This window comes from Myotis nattereri (assembly GCF_964212035.1).
Source record: "Myotis nattereri genome assembly, chromosome: 11".
NCBI lineage: Eukaryota > Metazoa > Chordata > Mammalia > Chiroptera > Vespertilionidae > Myotis > Myotis nattereri.
In genome coordinates, this window is record NC_138086.1 from 44,766,729 (window position 1) to 44,780,598 (window position 13,870).

At 40.6% G+C, this 13,870-nt stretch overlaps 1 protein-coding gene across 1 annotated transcript in view; it reads left to right on the plus strand.

Annotated features, from left to right (window-relative positions):
- Nucleotides 1-307: 307 nt before the first annotated feature.
- Nucleotides 308-13,870, plus strand: part of AKAP9 (A-kinase anchoring protein 9) — a 127,438-nt gene continuing 113,875 nt past the window's right edge. The window contains exon 1 of the mRNA XM_081102336.1: nt 308-575. Coding sequence (XP_080958462.1) covers nt 528-575 — 48 coding nt within the window. The 5' untranslated portion in view covers nt 308-527. The remainder of the gene's footprint in view (nt 576-13,870) is intronic.

The following is a 13,870-nucleotide window of genomic DNA, read 5'->3' on the forward strand; positions in this document are numbered from 1 at the left end:
ATCTCCGTCTTAAAAGCGACCAGAGTCCCTGGGACACGGGGTGGGGTCCGCGGGCGCCCGGGACACACCCCCTCTCCCACCTCCGCCGCCCGGCCGGCCCCGGGCGTTCGTCCGGGAAGGGGCTCGCCCCGCGCCTGTGGGGGCCGGTTCCAGGCCGGGCTCCAGGCGGGCTCCAGGCCGGGCGGTGGTTGCCCCCGGGCGCCCAGCGGGGCCGCGGGCGCGGGGAGGGCGGGGCGGCGGGCGCACCTGCCGGCACCCGGGCGCGCGGAGGCTGCGCGGACCGACGTTCCTCCCCCCGCCCCGCCGTGTGTTTACGTGGAGACGAAGATGGCGGCGGCGGTGACGGCGCTGCCCGAGCGCCCGAGGGCCACCAGCCTCTGAGCGCGGAGCCGTTCCACTCCGCCGGGGGGAGCGCTGCCGGCCTGGCTCCCGGGGCCGGCGTCGGAGGTGCCCCCTCCGCCTGAACCGACCTTTCCCTCCTCCCCCCGCCCTCTCTCTGCCTGCCCCCAGCCTTCTCCGCAGAGGCCATGGAGGACGAGGAGAGACAGAAGAAGCTGGAGTTGGGCAAAGCGAAGGTGAGAGCCGCAGGCTGCAGGGCCGCGGTGGGGGCGGTGGCTGGAGGGGAGGGAGGGGGCCTGGGGAGCGCCGCCCGCACCCCGGCGCGCTGCCGGGGCGGGGGATCAGGTCTGCCTCCCCCTCGCCTTGCTCTCCTTTTCCATGAAAACGCTGGCGGTGCACCCAGGAGATACTTCCGTGGGGACGGGGTGGGGTGGCTTCTTTCTCGGGATCCCCCAAGGACACCCCCCCTTGACTGTATTGCTATGCGCTGGTGTTTACTGCTTCTGGATCTCCAGCCTGTCGCGTTGGGGGGCATTTTTCTGGGGAGCGCAGTCCTTGTGCTTTTCAAGTTGGGCTTTAGGGCTTTTCCTTCTTGGGTGCGGGATTTGCTCGCGGATCGTGACCTCGGCTTTCTTAGATGCCCGCTGGCCTCCTGGGCGTGGGACGGCCTGTGACAGCTGCCTCCTCGGGGGCCGGCCGAGGGTGCCACAAGTGCCAGCTGTGCACGGCGTGCAGGGCGCCCTCAGAAGCATGGCTGTGTGCGTGTGCGTGTGTGTTGGGAGTCTTTGTCATGGCATGCGCTTTTGTGTGGTGCGGAATGTTAGTGCGGTATGTACTGTGCATGGAACTTCTAGGGAGGGGAGGCTCCATAGCCTCAGCGACACCTATGTAATTCCTGCTCCAAATAAGTGAATTCTATGTCTTGGCGAGTCATTACGTGTGTGTTTTAAAAAATACTGTAAAGCAGGCAACACAAAATTATACACGGGTTTTTTCACTGGGCTTCATGAAAAATTTGACATAGACAATATACATTCAATAGCATTTTTTAAAAAATCCATACTTGAGCCCTGGCCAGGTGGTTCAGTTGGAGCGTCCTCCCGTACACTAAACGGTTGTAGGTTCAATTCCCGGTCAGGGTGCATTGTAGGAGGCAACCCATCGATATTTCTCTTTCTCTTCCTTCTTCTCTCTCTCTCTCTAAAAATCAATAAAAATATATCCTCGGGTGACGATTTAAAAAATTACAGAGTTGAGCATATGTTTTGGCTGGCTTCAAAGACCCCCTTCCCTATAATGAAGTTATCTTTTATAGATTATATTATCTCATTTGAGATGATTGTTAGCAATCATTTGAGATGATTGGACCACAATTAAATTATAATCTGGTTAACTGCTTTTTCTCTCTTCTCCTTCCCTTCCTCCAAATAAAGTGACAAAGGAGGCGTGGTCTATTATTTCAGTAATCACTAAAGGCCCATACTGCAGAGATATAATAGTAGATGCTCAACACAACTAACTCTCTTAAATGAATGTGTATATGAACTAGCTTCATATTTCTAAAATATAGTTGGCTTTCTCACAAGCCCCTTCAGAGGTCAAAGCTTAAGTGCTTGTATATTACCAGGTGGATTATGTTACTTTAGGATCTATAATTGGAAGGAAAGGGGAATCAAGCCATCTTCAGAAGCCCTAAGTTGCTTACATTTCTTCAGCCTGAGGATCTGAGCAAGTTCTATGAACCCAAAAAAGTGGAGGTAAAGTGTGCACCTCCTTCCAAAAGCATTGACGTTTTAAGTAGACATTATATTTGTTACCTCAGAATTTTTACTCCTTGCCCCCAGAAGTATCTTTTCTAAATATGTGTAAAGCAGTCCTACAAAACGTACTTTCCTTTGGACAGCACATTTCCTAATAGAGGATTTATTTAAATTGCTTTGATTTGGCAAAAATGAATTCTAAGGGTTTCTTTGTATGTGTGTTCTTTGTCTTTTAAATTCTCCCTATGGGGTAAAAAAATCTCTTTAACATTCCCTTTTATTGTAGAAGATTATATTCCCCTATTGTTGAGGCCAATTTTTCCAGTCAGAAGTAAATCTTTGAGACTTAGAAAGCAAGGTATATTTGCTGGAGCATTAGCTGTACCATATAAAAACACTAGAAACAAGCTTCAAAGACAATATGAGGATAATTGTTTTCTAAACTATATTATATAAGTGTGATGGGATATTATGCAGCATTAAGATTGTGAAGATTGATAGGAACATGGAAAAGATAAAACAGCATCATTAAAAATCGTGTATACATTATTTCCTTTGTATAAATGTGCGCTTTTAGATTAGGATTTAAAAAGTTTAGATCGTAAATGTAAACTCATTTGGCAAACCTATGTTGAACTTCTCTTTTATAGAGGAAATATAGAGGTGATGACAGTCTTTGTTCTCAAGTTGCTCACGGTTTAGTGGGCAAGACAGACACTGGGTAATAAATACAGTTAGTGGATTAGGATTAGTAGTATTTGAGGTGAATTTTTTCATTTGTTAAAATATTTAAATGCTGCTACATTATTTTTAAGGCTTTTACAAAGAAGTCTCTTAATATTGATATTAATGCAGCCTAGCATAATGCCTATAGAATAGTAGATGAATGAATGAATGAGCAGAATGAGTATGAGTTGTTAATGGGTGCTGCTTAAACAAAGCTTATCAGATATATTATGTTGAAAAACATGTTATACAGAACAAGAACGGAATAACTAGGTCCCCTAAGGGCCCTCACTTTAGTGTAGCCCTGGAACTGTAATTCTTATTTCTTTTGCTTAATGAATGAATGAGCAAAATGACTATGAGTTGTTAATGGGTGCTCTTTCACTAGCATGTTGTAATTTAATAATAGTAATCCAGAATTCTCCTAATTGGAAGTCTCTTATTGCTGGCATCAGAAATCATTTAAAATGATTATTTCCAAAATGTATTTAGATACTTAGTTTTCTAAATGTCTTGTTTATTTATTGAACATAAATACTGTATTTGATAACCTGGTTTTACAAACCACAACTTTTAAATTTTTTCTTGGTATTTGATACGCTTTTTACTGATCATTTTTCTTTCTGTATCTAGATCTGATAAATAATAATTTTTAAATGACTTGTCATGTGTACAGTATAATATATTTTATAAAATGTTTTATACCAACCAAAGTCTATAATGATAAGAGAATAAATTTTTATATATGTAGTCATTAAAATATTTCTGCAAAGACTTTTTGAGTTGGGAAAATGCCCACAGATAATGTAAGGTTAATAAAAATGTTACCAAAAACATATATTTCCATTTTTATATGTGAAGAAATCTGGGGGGAAAATCCACCAAGATGTAAATGATTGTTATCTCTGGGTGGTGGGTTATTGGCAATTTAAATTTTCTGTACACTTCTAGCATTTCCAAATTCTGTACAATATATTTCTTTTATGATCAGTAAAAAAATATTTAAATATCATTTCTAAAAACACAAAGCTTATCAGATATACTGTGTTGAAGAACATGTTATACAGAACAAGAAAATGAGGCACAGAATAACAAGGTTTCCTAAGGCCCTCACTCTAGTGCAGTCCTAGAACTGTAATTCTTATTTCTTCTTTTTTCTTTTTTTTTATATCCTCACTAGAGGCCCAATGCATGAAAATTCATGCAAGAGTAGACCTTCCTTCCCCCAGCTGCCACCACCGGCTTCCCAACCGCCCGCAGGGACCTGGGAGCAGGCTGGCTTCCCTCCCACCCAGCTTGGTCAGGACGGCCGTCAGGAATGAAGTCCAGAAGACATCTGGTCTAATTAGCATATTACCCTTTTATTATTATACATACCCAAAGATATGTTTATTGAGAGGAAGATGGGGTGGGGGGGAGAGACAGACATTGATTGGTTGCCTCCCATATGCTTCCTGACCAGGTATCTAACCCAAAACCTAGGTATGTGCCCTGACTAGGAATCAAACCCACAAACTTTTTGGTTTTACAGGACAATGCTTCAACCAACTGAGCCACCTGGTGGCAGCTGTTAATCTTATTTCATTGTTGCTTATATTATATAGTTGGGATTCTGTACTATTAGATATATATAGATATTTCTGGTTTTGTAGTTTTTACCAATTTTCCTTGCTGCCAGTTCTCATTTCTATGGACATGCTCATCCTGCCTTACTCCTCATCTGCTTCTGCCCCAACTTGCTATTTTAGATTTGCTCTAACTAGAGAACGCAGTAACTGAGTTAGATAAAATGGTTTGTAGAAATCAAGGGCCAATGGAGCCTGGTGAATAGGCCATTTATGACAGTTTAGTTTTTCTGTTACTTGTTGGCTTTTTTATTTGCTGTTAGGCCCTCAGTTACATCCTCAGTGTTAATGTTGCAAGCCTTACCCAGGGAGATGTGAGACATTACTGCATTGTTAAGTAAATATTTTCAGAGCTGGGCTCACCCCATTTACAAGGTGCTGACAGGGACAGCGTGACACAGGCTATCCTTGTATTGAACCAAACTATTCTAACTCCACTTTAAATGATTTCTTTTTTTTTCCAAGTAAAATTATTTGCAATATTACATAAAGTATTGTAATATTAGTGAACAAAATTAGAGGATAGTATGTATTTAGTATAAAATTATTACTCCTGTAAATTCACATTAGGTATAATTTTTAATATTTTGTTTATACTTTTTGATATTCTAATGTAGCAAAATTCTGTAAAACCAGAGTTGTGCACCATTCAGCATTTATATAATTGGCATTATTTGATGAATAATTTTTTAAACTGTATTTTTATTGATTTCAGAGAGAAAGGGAGAGGGAGATAGAAACATCAATGATGAAGGAGAATCATTGATCAGCTGCCTCCCACAGACCCCTTACTGGGGATCGAGCCCGCAACCCGGGCATGTGCCCTTGACCAGAATTGAACCCAGGACCCTACAGTCCGCAGCCAAAGCTCTATCCAGTGATTCAAACCAGCTAGGGCTTCATGGATAATAATTAAAAATTTTGCCTATTACATTTAATAAGTAGTAACATATGATATTTATTTGTTTAATGAGCATTTTCAGTTTGACAATGATGCCAATTTTATGCAAAAAGAACAGTGGTCATTGCAAGCTGTATATTAGAATATTAGTGACATGACTTTTCAATAACTGATAGACAAAGTTACTTATGGTGTAAAATTGTTCTTTGCCTATCAGATACACTGCTCCACTACTACTACGAAAGTTGTTCATTACCTGTTTCTTTTAAACTTTCTTTTTTTTAACCCTCATCTGAGGTTTCCATTGATTTTTAGAGAGAGTGTGTGTGGAAGGGAGGAAAGAAAGGAAGGAGGGGTGGGAGGGAGGGACGGAGGAGAAGAGAGAGAGAAAGGGAGAGAGAGAGAGAGAGAGAGAGAGAGAGAGAAAGAGAGAGAGGAACATTGTTGTGAGAAAGACACATCGTTTGCCTCCTGCATGTGTCCCAACCAGGGCTGGGGATCGAACCTACAACCCAGGTATGTGCCCTTAACTGGGAATCAAATCTGTGACCCTTCTGTTGGAGGGCTGTTGCTCTAACCACTGGGAACACCAGCCAGGGCTAGCATTTTTATTTTTGTACTAGAGGCCTGATGCACAAAATTCGTGCAAGAGTAGGCCTTTCTTCCTTCCGGCTGCTGGCACACGTGACCCAGCTTCCCTTGCAGAGGGAGGCCCTGCCCACCCACCACAGCCCGCCGGTTGGTGGCCTGGGCCTCCCTCTTTGGGGCGATCATGGAGCCCCCTGATTGATCACCCTGCTGGCCAGTGGCCTGGACCTCCCTCTACGGGGTGATCATGGGATGATTGCTGGGCCCCCAACCAATCGCATCGCACCCACCTTGGCTGGCCTGGTGCCAGTGGGTGTCATAGCGTGGTCCTGGATGATCATCCGGATGGTCATTCCACTGTTCGGCCATTCGGTCAATTTGCATATTACCCTTTTATTATATAGGATGTGACATAGCTTACATAACTTTCATAGTGGATACAGTAGTTCGATACTTTCATCAACACTTATTACAACAATGGTGCATTGTCTGCGACTTAAAAACTAATTTGTGACTGTTAGGCTTTGTTGGGGAAAAAAAAAATCATGACTTTTAGATTATAAGTTTTAAGAGAGATAATATGAAAGAAAGAGTAAGCATAACAAGCTTCTTGAAGTGTATAGTATCGAAGAAAGGTTTCTAAGGCAAATCCAAAGGTTGGCAAGAACAGGGATAGGGAAGTTATTGGGTAAAAGAGCCATAAAATTCCATGAAGAGAGACCTAGCAAGGAGGTCTGTTATGTCCTGTTCATGAAACTCAAAATTGAATGAGTACGTGGAAAAGAGGAAATGAAAAGATTGGCTATATCTAAGTGACTGGACTATAACAAAATTAGGGCAAAAAGTATTTTCAAACAAAAACACCTCTTATTTTTATACTAGAGGCCCAGCACACAAAATTGTGCATGGATAGGGTCCCTAGGCCTAGCCTGCAATCAGGGCCATCTTCCGTCCGCTTGCCAGTCCCTAGTCCCATCCCGCCGTCGCCCACCCCTATTCCCTGTGGTTCCCTGTTCGCCATGATTGGAGCCTGTAGGCCAGTGGGAGGGACCAAGAGGTCTGCGCCTGGTTGCCAGTCCCCAGTCCTGCTCCGCCACCACACACCCCGGTTCCTCCGTGGTTCCCCATTGGCTATCCAGTGATTGGAGCCTGTGGGCTGGGCGAAGGGACTAATGCACCTCATAGTGACTGGTCGATTGGTCATTCTGGTGGTTATGCCATTATGGTCACTGGCCTTTTATTATATAGGATATAAAGTTTTTGTAATAAGAGCTAAACTATGACTGCAGAATATTTATCTATTATAGACTACTGATTATTGAAATATAAGTGAATTTCTTCTAATGTGGAAGCTAGAAAAAGTTCTCATAATAAATTAAGTGATAAATTATAAGGAAAGCTAAATTTCTCAATAAGATTCTACTGAAATTAAAATTAGGCATCTTTCATTGGTAAGCATTTCTTTAAACAGTTAATCACCTGCTGAATTTACCTTCCAAATATTTCTTGATTTATCCCCACTTCTGTTCCTACCTCATTGTCTCTCACTTGGAAAATGAAAAGGATGAGAGTGGAAGAAAGAACAATATGAGTTTGATGATAGTAGCTGTCAGTTTTTGAGTACTTTCTAATGCTAGACATTGTGTTAAGGGTTTTACATTTATTATCTCATTTAATCCATATAATTATACTAAGAGCTATGGCTACTGTTGCTATTCCTATTTGTAGTTTCTATTCCTAGAAAAATCAATCTTCCAAATTCAATCAGGAAGAATCAAAAAACCTGAATAGGCCAATAACTACCGATCAAATTGAAGCAGTAATCAAAAAACTTCCAGCAAACAAAAACCATGGTTCAGATGGCTTCACAGGGGAGTTTTACCAAACATTCAAAGAAGAACTAAAACCTGTCCTCCTCAGACTTCAGAAAAATTTAAGAGGAAGGCACATTTCCAAGCTCTTCCTGTGAAGCCAGCATTACCCTAATCCCAAAACCAGATAAACACACTACAAAGAAAGAGAATTACAGGCCAATATCCCTGATGAACATAGATGCTAAAATCCTCAACAAAATTCTAGCAAATCTGATCCAGCATTACATTAGAAAGGTCATCAACCATGACCAAGTGGGATTTATTCTGAGGATGCAATGCTGGTACAATATCTGCAAATTAATAAACGCTATACATCACATAAACAAATTGAGAGACAAAAATCACATAATCATATCAATTGATGCAGAAAAAGCATTAGACAAAATCCAACACCCTTTCTTGATAAAAACTCTCAGCAAAGTGGGAATAGAACCTACAGCCAACATCATACTCAATGGGCAAAAACTAAAACCATTTCCCCTGAGAACAGGAACAAGAAAATGAACAAGCGCTTTCACCACTCCTGTTTGACATAGTACTAGAAGTGCTAGCCATAGCAATCAGACAAGAAAAAATAAAAGGCATCCAAATTGTAAAAGAAGAAGTAAAACTGTCATTATTTGCAGATGACATGATATTGTACATAGAAAACCCTAAATACTCCATCATAAAACTACTAGACTTAAATGAATTTGGCAATGTAGCAGGATACAAAATTAACACCCAGAAATCTATCGCTTTTTTATATACCAATAATGAACTCACAGAAAGAGAAACTAAAAAAAAAAAAAAAAATCCCATTTACCATAGCAACAAAAAAATTAAGATACCTAGGAATAAACTTAACTAAGGAGGTAAAAGACCAGTACTTGGGAAACTACAAAATGTTGAAAAAAGAGATAAAGGAAGACATAAACAAATGGGAGAATATACTGTGTTAATGAATTGATAGAATCAACATCATTAAAATGTCCATACTACTCAGAGCAATCTAAAGATTCAATGCAATTCCCATTAAAATACCAACAGCATATTTCACAGACCATAGAACAAACTCCAAAAATTCATCTGGAATAAAGAAAGACCCCCCAATAGCAACAGAAATCCTGAGAAAGAAGAACAGAGTTGGAGGGATCACAATACCATATATCAAGCTATGTTACAAAACCACTGTTCTCAAAACGGCCTGGTACTGGCACAAGAATGGACATATTGACTAATGAAACAGAACAGAGAACCCAGAAATTGACCCAGGCCATTATGCTCAATTAATATTTGACAAAGGAGGCAAGAGCATACAATGGAGTCAGGACAGTCTCTTCAATACATGGTGCTGGGAAAGTAGAACAGATACATGCAAAAAAATGAAAGTAGATCACCAACTTACACCATACACAAAAATAAACTCCAAATGGATAAAGGACTTAAATGTAAGATGAGAAACCATAAAAATCCTAGAAGAATCCATAAGCAGCAAAGTGTCAGACATATGTGGTAGCAATATCTTTACTAATACAGCTCACAGGGCAGTGGACACTAAGGAGAAAATAAACAAATGGAACTACATCAAAATAAAAAGCTTCTGCACAGCAAAAGAAACCATCAACAAAACAACAAGAGAGCCCACTGCATGGGAAAACATTTGCCAATGTTATCTCTGATAAGGGTTTAATCTCCAAAATTTATAGGGAAGTCATACAACTTAACAAAAGGAAGATAAACAACCCAATCAAAAAATGGGCAAAGGACCTAAATAGACACTTTTCGAAAGTGGACATACAGAAGGCCAAGAGACATATGAAAACATGCTCAAAGTCACTAATCATCTGAGAGATGCAAATCAGAACAACAGTGAGGTACCATCTCACACCTGTCAGAATGGCTATAATCAAATCAATAAATGACAAGTGCTGGAGAGGATGCGGAGAAAAAGGGAACACTCGTGCACTGCTGGTGGGAATGCAGACTGGTGCAGCCACTGTGGAAAACAGTATGGAATTTCCTCAAAAAATTAAAAGTGGAACTCCCATGTGACCCAGTAATCACACTTCTAGGAATATATTCCAAGAAATTGGAAACACCAATCAGAAAGGATATATGTACCCCTATGTTCATAGCAGCACAATTTACCATAGCTAAGATTTGGAAACGGCCTAAGTGCCCATCAACAGATAAGTGGATTAAAAATAGTGGTACATCTACAAATGGAATACAACACTGCTGTAAAAAAGAAAGAACTCTTACCATTTGCAACAGCATGATTGGACCTGGAGAGCATTATGCTAAGTGAAATAAGCCAGTCAGAGAAAGATAAATATCACATGATCTCACCCATTTGTGGAATATAATTAACAACATAAACTAATGAACAAAAATAGATCCAGAGACACAGAGCATCGAACAGACTGTCAGACCTCAGAGGGAAGGCAGGGAAGGGTGAGGGGGGCGTGTAAGAGATCAACCAAAGGACTTGTATGCGTGCATATAAGCATAACCAATTGACACAGACAGTAGGGGGGTGAGGGCATGTGCTGGGTGGTGGGAGTGGCTGGGGAGAAGTTAAGGAGGGGAAAAAGGAGACATGCAATCTATATTATGAAAGGCCTGTGGCTGTAATGCTATGACACCGTCACGACCAAACGACCAGTCACCATGAGGTGCATTGAGCACCTCTCAGTCCCTCCTCCCAACCCCACACCCCTCACCACCGCCTGTGATCAGCAGCTCTCACAGCAGGTGAGGCGGGGTGAGAGCTACTAGTGCGGAGAGCTATGAGTGAGAATCATAGATTGGCTGCCTCCTGCATATCCCCTACTGGGGATCAAGTCCACAACCCAGGCATGTGCCCTTGACCAGAATGGAACCTGAGACCCTTCAGTCCGCAGGCTGACGCTCTAACCACTGAGCCAAACCAGTTAGGGCATCATCTTATTTTTTTTTTTTTTTAAAGAAGCTATGCAGGTATTCTGAAGTTCTAAGGAATAATGCCTAAAATTATTGCTTAGTGGTGTCTCTTTTCTATAAAAAATAAATTACTGCCTTTTTTTTTTTTTTTACTATGTGCAGGCACTGTTCTAGACTTAGAGTGTTAATTAAAAACCCCTTCCCTCCTGGAGCTTACCTTGTAGGTATTTCTTCTGAAATAATAATTTGACTCCATGTAATTAGTAATATGAGCCTAAAACAATATTTTTATAATTTTATATACTTAGAAGTGATATGTTCTGAATACTACAATGTAATCTTTCCACTTTTTGTTTTATATCTTTTTTTATTTGGGATCATTTTGTAATAGACACTGCTTATTGAGTTGTTTTTTCAAGCAAGTTATTTTACATGTAGAATTCTAGTTTTTCTCTTTTATAATAAGTGAAAGTAGGGAGAGGAGAAAAGAAAGGGAACAATTGGAAAAAATTCTCAAAAAAACACACAAAAACTCTTACATCTGGGAAGAAATCTTAAAAGATCCTCGAATCTACCTCTTCACTGTACAATCGAAGAAACAGTTCTGCTGTGGCTAAGTGGCTTGTCCATTGTCACTTAGCAACCTTATTAGGGTCTCTGTAGACAGAACAGTTAATTACTTTATTAAATGAAATCCATATTCTTTTTGAAACATTAATTCAACAAATATTTATGTCTACTATGTGCCAGACAATGAACTATGTTAAAATATGTAAAATTAAGTTAATTCCTGAGACTGCAGAATCTGTTTTCTTCTTACACATGGGGTTCCAAAACTTTTATTTAAGAAAAAAAGTCTGCATTGAATGAGATTATAGAGTATAAATAGGACAGATGGCGCAGTAATATAAAGTGCTGTGGTTTTTACCGTATCTGATTTCCTTGGTCTATTTGGCACTGTTACTTTCCAACAGTTTGTATCTCTGATGTTGTTAGAAAATATGCTTCAGAGCACAAAATATTGCTTTTGTATTCTTTGCTTGTAGTTGCACTACTTCACTCTACATACACATTGTCTTTGGGTTGACTGTTGTAATCTTTTGTTTTCATAGTTAGGCCCCTGGAGTTTTGCTGTAATCGTTTGTACAGCATTCTTGGGAATATTACAAAAGTTTAAAGGCAGCCCTGACAAGTACAAATAATCACCATAATTAGAATTAATTAGGATATTTTAAATTTTCTGCAGCAGAAGCATAGAAAATAGCTCTACTTTTAGCAATTTTTGAAAACTGGAGAGACTAGATAATATTTTAAAAACATATTGTAATATTCTCTTTGGGGGGGTATGTGTGTTTTCCCCCTATCTTGTCAAAAAAGTATTGGTTTGGTGATTTCATTTGTTTGTGTCTTTAACTTTAGTGTTCTAAGATATGAAGTATAATGACAAATGAAGGAAAAGAGAGCCCAGAATGCATGGCATACATATTGATATCATGGAAGAATCCTGAATTTGGAGTCAGATATTATTCTATTCTATTTTGCCTGTTACTTATTATAATCTTGATCTTCAATTCTCAGCTTCCACATTCTTTCTCAATACTTCCTGACCTCTCCCCATATCCTCTTCCAAATTAAGTCTGTTGTATCTTTTCTTTATACCTTATACTCTTTCTTTGAAGCACATTTATCTCTTGAAATGATATATTTCTGTATTTATCTATATTTGTTTAATTCGTTCTTTCTAACTTAATTACAGTTCAAAGGAATAGGTTTTGTATCTGATTCATCACTACCTGCTCTGCCTTTAGCACTGGGCTGAATACATGATAGGTAGTAAATATTTGCTAAATAAATGAACTGCTATTAATATCTGCCGTTTGCCAAGTAATTTCCTTCACAGATATAAAACTCTACAACCATACCTCTTACAGAAAGCCATCTTTGAGAAAATTAGTACAAGAGGCTTCCATACCACCTTCTTAGAAATATATAGAGGACTGTTTGGTTTATAAAATTGTACACTAACTTTTATCTTACTTGTTTCTCACAATTCAGTGAAGTAATAGGCTGACCTAGACTAAAACATCCTACTGTTAGGGCCATATGTTTTAATTCATGTCTAGCAGAGTGCCTGGCACGTAGTAAACACTCAAGAAACACAACAACCCTGACTGGGTTGCTCAGTAGGTTGGAGCATCATCCTGTATACCAAAAGGTTGTGGGTTCAATTCCTGGTCGGGGCACATACCTAGGTTTTGGATTCCATCCCCTGTCAGAGCACGTACAGGAGGCAACTGATATATGTTTCTCTCTCACATTGATATTTCTCTCTCTCTGCCTCTTCCTCTTCCTCTTCTTCGTCCTCTCTCTCTAAAATCAATAAACATCTCCTCTAGTGAGGATTTTTTTAAAAAAGAAAGTTTTTTTGATGTGATCCTATCTAATAAAAGGGTAATATGCAGATTAACCGTCAGTCCGTCACAAAGATGGCGGTGCCCATAGCAACAAGATGGCGACACCCAGTCCTCTCTGCCCCACCGGAGTCCCCCAGTCCCAGGGGGGTGGCCGCTGAGAGCAGGCAGCGTGAGCGGCCTGGCAGAATGCTTGCTTCGTGGCCACAGCGACGAGGCAAGCGTTCCACCCCGGCAGTGGAGGGCCTCTGGGCAGCGGGCACGGAGCGCCAGGCGGGGAGCGGGGGGGAAACATTTGCGTCTTCGCCCTGGCGACAAGGCAAGTGTTCTGTGCCCAGCCGCGGATGGGCCTCTGGGCCACAGAGAGCCTCTGGACAGCGGGTGCCGAGTGGCCAGGCCCCGCAGAGAGCTACTGGCACATGGATTCGTGCACAGGGCTACTAGTATTATTATAAAAACTTGGCATGTTTTATACAGTATTTTAAAGAAGTACTGTATATGAGAGTGATCATTTATAAAGCTATAAATACTGAGTTTAAGGAATACATTTTCACTCATTTATATTTAGTTGTTTATTCACATTCTAGTCAGGATATTTGCTTGAGATCTGAATCAGTTTTGAAATATAAGTGTATGTGGACATAATATCTTTCTAGTAAATCTTGCAACTATTTTTCTTCCAACATATGTTAATATTTTTATCATTGGCTTTCAAATGATAAACACAGATGGCTATAGTATG